This window comes from Colobus angolensis, unplaced genomic scaffold, assembly GCF_000951035.1.
Source record: "Colobus angolensis palliatus isolate OR3802 unplaced genomic scaffold, Cang.pa_1.0 Scaffold70, whole genome shotgun sequence".
Lineage (NCBI taxonomy): Eukaryota > Metazoa > Chordata > Mammalia > Primates > Cercopithecidae > Colobus > Colobus angolensis.
In genome coordinates, this window is record NW_012120710.1 from 6,871,550 (window position 1) to 6,881,484 (window position 9,935).

Consider the following 9,935-nt stretch of genomic DNA (forward strand, 5'->3'; position numbering starts at 1 on the left):
AGACACAAACACATACATTAGCCTAGACCTACACAGGGTAGCATCATCACTGCCACTGTCTTCCACCTCCACATCTTGTTCCACTGGAAGATCTTTCGGAGCAATAACACGCATGGAGCTGCCATCTGCTATGATAAAAATGCCTTCTTCTGGAATACTTTCTGAAGGACCTGCCTGAAGCTATTTTAGAGCAAACTTATTTTTCATAAATAGAAAGGGTACAGTCTTAAATAACAATGAAAACTATAGTATAGTAAATGCATAAACCGGTAATATAGTCATTTATCATTACCAAGTATTATGTACTATGCATAACTGTAAGTATTACACTTTTTTCATGACTAGTAGCGCAGCAGCTTTGTTTATACCAGCATCATCAGCACAAACATGTGAGTAATGCATTGTGTTATGACTTTATGGCATCTACAAAGTCACTCGACAATAGGAATTTTTCAGCTCCATTATAATCTTATGGAACCACTGTCACATATGCCATCTGTCATGGACAAGAAGTCATTATACAGCATATGACTGTATATTTAATTAGAAGAAAAAACATGAATTTTGGAATCAGAAAAATCTCAGTTCTGACTCTCAGTCGTAATTACCACCTAATATCTTTCAGTCTTGAGGAAAGAAATGTAACTCCTCTCAATACCGCATAAGGTCATTGTGAGAAAAAGACCTAACACAAACTGGCCTACGTACATGGGTCCTTCCCCTTAACACACTGGACTAACAACTGTGACTCAAAGCCATTTATAGCCTTCTTGACATTGGGAAACATAGACATTAGATTCTCATTGATCAATCTGCAAGTACATGATTTGTGGATAAAGTATATGACTAAAAAGATATTTTTACCAGAACTACTGCATTTGAAATAAGCTTTCAGAAATATTTTCATACTTTTAAGGTATAAGGATTTTGGCAAATGAATGTGAAACTTCACACCAGTTTCATTGATTTTATGTGTTGTGAAACACTTGGCTCCACTCTATATATAACAAACAAAGAAATAAGATATGCCAAGACTTAGTTATTCTATACACCAATAATAAAGAAATGTTAGAGTTTTCTGCTGGATAAGAATTTGATAAAATTTTTTAAATTGTGTTCCTTGGCCAGGTGCAGTGACATACGCCTGTAATCCCAGCATTTTGGGAAGTCAAGGTGGGCAGATCATCTGAGGTCAGGCGTTCGAGACCAGCCTGGCCAACATGGCGAAATCCCGTCTCTACCAAATATACAAAAAAATTAGCTGGGTGTGGTGGCACACCCTCATGCCTCAGCCTCCCAAGTAGCCCTGTAATCCCAGCTACTCAGGAGGCTGAGGCATGAGAATTGCTTGAGCCCAGGAAGCAGAGATTGACGTGAGCTGAGATCACACCACTGCACTCCAGCCTGGGCAACAGAGTGAAACTCCATCTCAAAAGAAAGAAAAAAAAAAAAATGTATTCCTTTTAAAATTTTGTTCCTTTATTTTATAAATTTCAGAACAATAGATTTGAATGAAAAAATAAGTTATTTTGCTTTTGTTATTTATTTTCATCAACATTTAAGATGAAAGCTCATTAGCACTCCAAAACAAAAAAGAAAGAGAATCAGAAGAAATAATAGAAATGTCCATCAATTTAAAGTTTGGTTAAATAAATTACAGTAAATCTATAAAATGAAACAACGGGCAGTGGTTAAAGTGATTATGTGAATCTAATTCTATTGGCATTGTAGTGTATCTCCAATGAAGGGGACAAAGTAGCATATGTGATACTGACCCATTGGTGTAAAATTATAGACTGTGTTTCTCTGCTTCATTCTCCCATGACCTTCAGTCCTTCCTCTCTCTTAGCACTCAAAACCCTTTACTGTTACACCTGAGTTAATATTTAATGTCTCCTAGACTATAAGTTCCATGAGAACAGGAATCTTATCTTTAGCCCCAGCACCTAGACCAGTGTCTGATGCTGAATAAGTAAAAGTCAATACAGAATTATTGAATGAGTGGCAAGTCTAAGGAATTCAACTTGTCCTGGATATTTCCTGATTCCTTTTCAAACTGCTGACAAATCATCCATCTGATTATCTGTTCTGGAAGTTTGCCTAGGACTAACATCAAGCCTAAGGAACTTTCCATTTTCTATCTGTGAGTGTTTGCATCCTTATTCATTTTGATTTTCAGTTTGCACAGTCTCTCTTGTTAAATTGTCAGTCCTTCAAAGACAGGACCATGTTTAGTTTGTTCTTTTTTTTTTTTTTTTCCATATGATACCCAGGAAAATGTTCTCCTTAAAGTGGAGGTCTGTTCAGTGATTAATTGATTTGGCAAGTACAGCCTCCTAAGAGAATAAATTATCAGTTGAGGTTATTATAATTTAATGACAATCACAAACACTTCCTTTCACAGGCCAGGCACTGTGGTTGGAGCTGTATGTCAATTAACTCCTTGATATGAAACCAACTAAGCGTCCATTGACCAATAAGTGGATAAAGAAAATGTGGTAGAAATACACCATGGAATACCACGCAGCCATAAAAAGAAAATGAAATAATGTCTTTTGCAGCAACTTGGATGGAGATGGAGGCCATTATTCCAAGTTAAGTAACTCAGGAATGGAAAACCAAATATCGTATGTTCTCACTCACAAGTGGGAGCTGACCTATGAGGACACAAAGACATACAGAATGATATAATGGACTTTAGAGGCTAGGGGCTGGGGAGGTTGGGAAGGGGGTGAGGGATAAAAGACTACATACTGGGTGTAGTGTAGACTGCTCAGGGGACGGGTGCACTAAAAATCTCAGAATTTACCACTATAGAATCGATCCATGTAACCAAAAACCACTTGTACCCCAAAAGATATTGAAATTTAAAAAAAAAAAAATGTTTAAAAAGCATCTCCTTAATTCACAAATTCCTCTGAGGGTAGTACCACAAGTCCCATTTTACAGATGAGGCCCCTGAGGCTTCAGCAAGTCACAAGGACTCACCACAGTCACTCATCTAGTAAGGAAAGGAACAAAGACTGGAATTTTTCCTAACTCCAAGGTCCATGTTCTTAATCACCTGTGACAATCCCCTCTCATATATCCAGCAGCTGATGAAGTCTTTCCCTCAGGAAACCAACTGGACGTAGATATGTCATGTCCATCTTATATGCAATATGGTGAATCAGGAGGAGCCGTGAAAGGACGACTCACTAAGTTACTCTCCCAAATGTTTATGTTTGTTTAGACAGTGACCGACATGACCACTAGGGAAGATAGTTTTCTGATTCTGCTTCCCTTGCCTCCTGGACAAAAGCAGAGCAGATAAGCAGCCTAAACCCTGGTTGGGGGCCTAAGAATGATCCCCAACTCTCCACTGCAAACCACCAGGGTCAGGAAGCCTCCGGATAATGCCCTCTCCCTCTTGTTTCGGTTTTTAAGTAGGTAAGCTGCACAGAGCAAAGCACTGTTGCATATTTCTGGACAGCTTATTTCTCTTGCAGAGGAAGACTCATATACACAACTGAAAGGCATTAACATGGGAGAAGATTTGAGGGATTAGAAGGATGGTGAAGGCGTGGTTGTCCAAAATCCCCCTCTGAGGAGAGATGATTGATATCTGGCTGTCATTACAAGAAGCTTCTGGTTGACAAATACTGTCTGGTATTTCCTTGCTGATTTCTTACCCTCATACCGCAAGCCCTGATCACTGTGGTCCACTGTGCAAATGCAAATTACCTGAATCAGGCTGCTGGTGACTCACCAACTCCCCTTTAAAGCAACATCAGGTTCAACGCAGTGACAGCTCAGCGTAGAAGCCATGGCTCGCAGACACTGCTTCTCCTACTGGTTACTGGTCTGCTGGTTGGTGGTAACTGTGGCAGAAGGTAAGGGTTTTGCTTTTATTCTACTGTGGGTCCACTAATTAATAAGTTGTAGGAAAAGACAAAATTGGCTCCATGATTATACATTCCCATAAATTGGAAATATTTACCTCAGCTTCCATCAGCCTGTGTGGTTAAAGAGAAGGAGGTTGGATTTTGTCACCTGAAGACCTTGGTCCTCGTCTTGGCAATAGCCCTGTGACTTTAGACACGCTTAACGTCTCTGAGTATCAGACTCTCATATGTGAAGTGACAATATTAATATTATCCATCGTTATGGGGTTTGCAAGGACCAAATGAGCTATCATCTGTGAAAAACTCTTCAAGCTAAAAACGCTGTACAAATACTAGTTATTACGGTTACAAAGCTAACAATTCCACTTTGAATTACAGCACTGTCCACTTTCTATCTCCAGCAGCATAGTAATTTGCACATGGTGGGTATTTAGTCTTTGTTCATTGCTTAATTAATCACATCTACTGAGCTGCATTTTGGTGCCACAGAGGTGGACACAGGTTTCTTTCTTTAGGATTATATTAGATTCAATTTCTCAACTGTTCCGATTCTGTTTCTTTGTTCCCACTACAAAATGTGTCCTGAGCCTTAGAATTGTTTTGCAAACCCCTAGGGAAAGGAAAGAAAAGGCTAGGGAAGGGACCAAAAGAGGGAAATACAAGGGGAGGAAATCTTGGGGAGCCTAGATTTAACCTTTTTTCAGTTTATTTTAATTCCAAAACTAGATGCTGTTTAGGGAAAATGGACCTAGGAGTCAAACAGAGCCCTTCGCCCCTTTCACATGTCTTGGGGAGGGGGCTTTGCAGGGGCTCAGCCAAACCCTGCTCATCCCCAGACAGATTCCCTGTTACCATCCCTCAGAGCCCACAACAGACAGGAGAAGGGGAGAGACATCAGAGCTGGTCATGGAATACTCAGAAACCCCCTGATGCAACCTCTCCACGTACTCTGGCAATCAGGGGACAGAGCATACATTATGAACAAAACCTGCCCCCCATATCCCAAGACAAGGTCCCCAAGCCTCACCTGCTAAAAATGACATCTAAAAGAAGCATCATAAAACAAAACTAGCCACCTGCCACTTTCTCTGCAAAAAGTGAACCGTTCTTCAGGAGGCTTTGTAAACACATAGCTAAACAAGTTATAATGAGATTAGAGATTTATTTTATTCACATCTTAAAAACACCCACTGAGGCTGGGTGCAGTGGGCTCACACCTGTAATCCCAGCACTTTGGGAGGCCGAGGAGGGCAGATCATCTGAGGCCGGGAGTTCGAGACCAGCCTGACCAACATGGAGAAATCCCATCTCTACTAAAAATACAAAATTAGCCAGGTGTGGTGGCGCATGCCTGTAATCCCAGCTACTCGGGAGACTGAGGCAGGAGAATTGCTTGAACCCGGGAGGTGGAGGCTGTGGTGAGCACAGATCGTGCCATTGCACTCCAGCTTGGGGAACAAGAGTGAAACTCTGTCTCAAAAAACAAAACACCCATTGAAACATCAGATTTGGTTTCTGAATTTGACTCACTTTTCCCTACAATCCCTCGAAGTCCTTCAAATGTAGCTTCATTCTATCCCAGCAGCCCTGCTTCCAGTTCATCGCTCACTCACACACACCCAGGGTCTGCCAAACAAGGTCATGTGTGGCTCTCCAAACTCACCCTCTTCTCACTGCTGCACAGCAGCAACCACAGCTGCTCCCTCCTCTTGCTTTCACCTCTGTTTGTTGCAATTCTGCTTTAAGGCACAACATTTAAATGCCACTATGATTTTGCCTTTACAAAGTCTTTGTTAAGATGTAATAATGTAAAAAATTGCAATTTCTCTTTCTGACACCTTTGACTTCTTACAGCTATTTGTGCATCACCTACGGCACGTACGGCATCTGCTCTGTACTGCAGATCCCCGGCTTCATAGCATCTGCCCACTCCTTGAGCTCAGGCTTTTAATCTTAATCATCTCTGCATTTGCCACAGCCCCTAATGTGATAACCTGTACCTTGTTGAAAAGACTTGACTCACAGGGTAGAATTGAAAGAGGCCTGTCTGATACTTTTTAGGCTCTGATATGTTATCTGTGAAATCAGAGATTTGACCAAGATAGTCATTCTCTGAGTCTACAAAATAAATTGAGTTTTGCAGTTATTGTGAGTAAATCAATCATAGAACTTATTTTTCTTTCTGACTCAAGTCTGAAAGCACATGAGAATTTTTCTAAGACTCCATGAGCCATGTAAGGGAAGAACTGCACACTTAAATTTCAAGTAGAAAGCTGACTTCTCTTAAAATCAGTATAGTTCACTGCAAGCCAGCTTTGTCTGCCCAAATAACCACAGAGTATAGGTAATTATAAAAAAAAAAAGGTATTTCATCATTACCTTTTTTTTAAAAAGTACTTGTTTTTAAAGTAGTTGTTGGTATGTTATGAATTTCATGTCTAGACTATAATAAACCACCTTAAAACTGATATTCAAATTCCAAGCAATATTTTGCTTTGTTTCTTCTATTATGCTCTATTTTTTTGTTTGTTTGTCTGAGACAGAGTCTCCCTCTGTTGCCCAGGCTGGAGTGTGTACAGTGGCACCATCTCAGTTCACTCCACCTCCTGGGTTCAAATGATTCTCCTGACTCAGCCTCCCGAGTAGCTGGGATTACAAGTGTCTGCCACCATGCCCGGCTACTTTTTATATTTTTAGTAGAGATGAGGTTTCACCATGTTGGCCAGGCTGGTCTTGAACTGCTGACCTTAAGTGATCTGCCTGGCTTGGCCTCTCAAAGTGCTGGGATTATAAGTGTGAGCCTCCACGCCTGGCCATTTTTTAATATAAATTATTATTACAGATTTTCTGGGACTGAAATTAAATACTCACTGAACTCCACAAAAATATACAGAGAGGAACATTCAAGGTCAGCCTGACCATTTAATTCATCAAGTATTTACTGAGTACCACTATAAGCCAGGGACTATTCCAGGTGCTGGAGACACAGACAGTAACCAAGAGTCAACAGTCCCTGTCATTGGGGAGGTCCTATTCTAATAACATGTGTCCCCAGTAGCCCTATCTTTAATGCACAAATGTTATGGGCCTAAGAAAATGGGGCTCAGGCTAACAGAATGTTTCTATAACATTCAAGATTAGTAACCATAGCTAACACTTATTAAGTGCAGACTGTACATCCAGCAATGTTCTCAGCACTTTATACATTTTGTTTCCGATAACACTCACAAAGAGATGATGAGATGGGGAGTATTATTTTCTTCATTTTACAAAGGAGGAAAATGAGACTCAGAGAGGTTAAGGAATCTATGTTCACCCAGTTATTAAATGGCAGAGCTCAGGGAGCCTGGCTCTAGAGCCTATCCTTTTAAACACTTTGCTGTTCTGCCTCTCAAAATGTTTTTAATCTGCATTTAAATATTTGACCTACTTTGGTCTTATTAAGCTTGCAGAAGAGCTTTCATCTTTGACATCCAGTGCCTTTGAGAGCACGTCAATATGTTACATAAGGGGAAATATTTGCTTATTATTCAACACACTACTCCTGAGAAGTAGGAACTTGGTAACTTTGCAATTATAGAAACTGGGATTTCTCTCAATCAATTCAATTGTACTGGAGACGCTGTGCTAGAGACGAGGAGGCAGCAGTCTACAAGACGGTCACGTAGATCTTTCAGTGGAGTAGACATATAACCACTGAATAATAATCACACAGCTGAAGAGTATGATGAAAGTGGACTCACAGGGCGCTACAAAAGCATGTTGCAAAGGGTTTTAACCAAGCTTCTGGGTGGGAAAGGCCTCCCTGACAAAAAAAGAGAGAGAGAGAGACTTGAAATTGAATAGGAGTCAGCCAGGCAAAGAGTACAGGAAATGGTGCTCTAGGCATCTGCAACCAGCTTTTCAGAAGCCCAGGACAATTGATGACTTTTGCCAAAGTAGCTTTTGGAGAGTGGAGGAGGCAGGGTTAGATTCCAATCGATTAAATAGGGGGAGAAGCAGAATCAGTAGGTGTACAGACTTTAAAGAGAGAGGAGGAGGAACCAAAGAAGTTCATGGCAGATTACCTCAGCTTTCTCTCTGGAATATGAAGCTGATAAATCAACTTAGAGAGGTACAGAGTGTTTCAAAGCAAATTCTTCAGATGAACGAAGGATGAAAATTTTGAGGGAAATTTGAGGAGATAGCAAAGGTTTAGAAGATAAGGAACAGAGAAGAACAAAGATAAAAGAATTAATAAGCAGTGTTAGATCAGCTGACATCAGAGACCATAAATGGCATCAACCCACTTTCTCAGATGTGTGGCCGAAACTTTGTAAGATGTGACAGGTTCCCAAACCAATCACTATTACTCCCACATTTTAGGACACTTGTGCTAGCTAACTGGTGACCCAATAGAATCACCATAGGTCTAGTTTGTTTGGAAGAATGTGGTTTTATGTGGTCCTGCCCACACTCCTGGGTAAGTGATTGAAGCAAGCTCATACCTTGATCTTACACCCTTGAAAATTCCCAGAAAAAGAGAGCATTGAACACTACTGGACATCCCAGAGTCAGAGAAAACCTACCTTGCAGGCTCTGAAACCCAATCGTTAGAGGAGGATTTAGAGAGTAGCTTCAGGTTTCTAGAAATGAGATGAGCACAAGAGGCGAGTGGGTGGGTGGTTTTTAACAGCTGGAGCATAGTTAACCTAGTGGCAAATCTCAAGGCCTCCTTAAGCCTGAGCTGACAGCAAAATGTCAAGATGGGGCTTAAAACAGCGGCTAGCTGGGCCCGGCGCGGTGGCTCAGGCCTGTAATCCCAGCACTTTGGGAGGCCAAGGCGGGCGGATCACGAGGTCAGAAGATCGAGACCATCCTGGCTAACATGGTGAAACCCCGTCTCTACTAAAAATATAAATAAATAAATAAATAAATAAATAAATAAGCCAGACATGGCGGCACGCGCCTGTAGTCCCAGCTACTTGGGAGGCTGAAGCAGGAGAATGGCGTGAACCCAGGAGGCGGAGCTTGCAGTGAGCCAATCGCGCCACTGCACTCCAGGCTGGGCAACAGAGCGAGACTCCGTCTCAAAAAAAAAAAAAGTCAAAGGCTAGTTTCTCTCCTAGCGACTGGATTCTTGGCAGAATGTCTTCCTGTAAGGTTCAGAATTTACCAGAAAAAAAGCGACTAATGTGGGATTTGGCCATTTTCTGTAAAGTGTCTCAATCTACTTTCAGTTACAGAATTTCAATGTACCCTGAGTAGCTATGGGAGAAGGGGTTGGCATTTTGTTCGAGGAACAGACACCCATTCAAGCTAGCTTTACAAACAAGTAAAGCTGGAGGTGGGTTGATTATTATAAGGATATCTCCAAGAAACTTAAGAATAGCTAGGGCTCCCTGAAAAACCAAAAACTGGCCGGCCATGGTGGCTCACGACTATAATCCCAGCACTTTGAGAGGCCCGAGGCAAGTGGATCACTTGAGGTCAGGAGTTCGAGACCAGCCTGGCCAACATGGCGAAACTCTATCTCTACTAAAAATACAAAAATTAGCTGGGTGTGGTGGCGGGCACCTGTAAATCCCAGGTACTCAAGAGGCTGGCACAGGAGAATCGCTTGAATCCAGGAGGTGGAGGCTGCAGTGAGCCGAGATCACACCACTGCACTCAAGCCTGGGCAACAGATGGAGACTCCGTCAAAAATAAAAATAAAAATAAAACACCAAGGCTGCTGCTCCCAACATCACTCTGTTACCACAAGGCCTCTGGTCTCTTCTGTCCCAGAGGCCTTCCCTATTTTGCTGTTTCTATGTGCAGACTGGCTTCTCTGCATTCTCAACATTCCGAAGGCCAAAACGTGACACTCCAGCCCCTGCCCTACGCCTTCCACTGACGTCTTCCACTGTGACTCAATTCTCAAGTGAGAATCTGATTGGTCACTGACCAGCCAATGAATGAGTTGAGTGTCAATCACTGGTCCAATCAGCCATAGCCAGAAGGGGTATAGGACTGACAACTGACATTTCCAGGGTTCATGGATGAAACAGAATATGTAGAAGGGACTACGGA

At 41.7% G+C, this 9,935-nt stretch overlaps 1 protein-coding gene across 5 annotated transcripts in view; it reads left to right on the forward strand.

Annotated features, from left to right (window-relative positions):
- The first annotated feature begins 3,768 nt into the window (after positions 1-3,768).
- The window catches only part of LOC105501312 (chromosome unknown open reading frame, human C4orf26), a 9,912-nt gene continuing 3,745 nt past the window's right edge, over positions 3,769-9,935 (forward strand). For 3 of the 5 annotated variants that reach the window (XR_001000176.1, XM_011927194.1, XM_011927193.1), the window contains exon 1: positions 3,769-3,872. Coding sequence is in view for 3 of the 5 variants with exons in the window: in XM_011927194.1 (XP_011782584.1) it covers positions 3,806-3,872 (67 nt within the window). In the remaining 2 variants the exon portion in view is untranslated. Of the gene's footprint in view, positions 3,873-4,262; positions 4,307-9,935 lie in introns of all 5 variants that reach the window. The other 2 variants (XM_011927192.1, XR_001000175.1) reach the window with 2 other exon arrangements.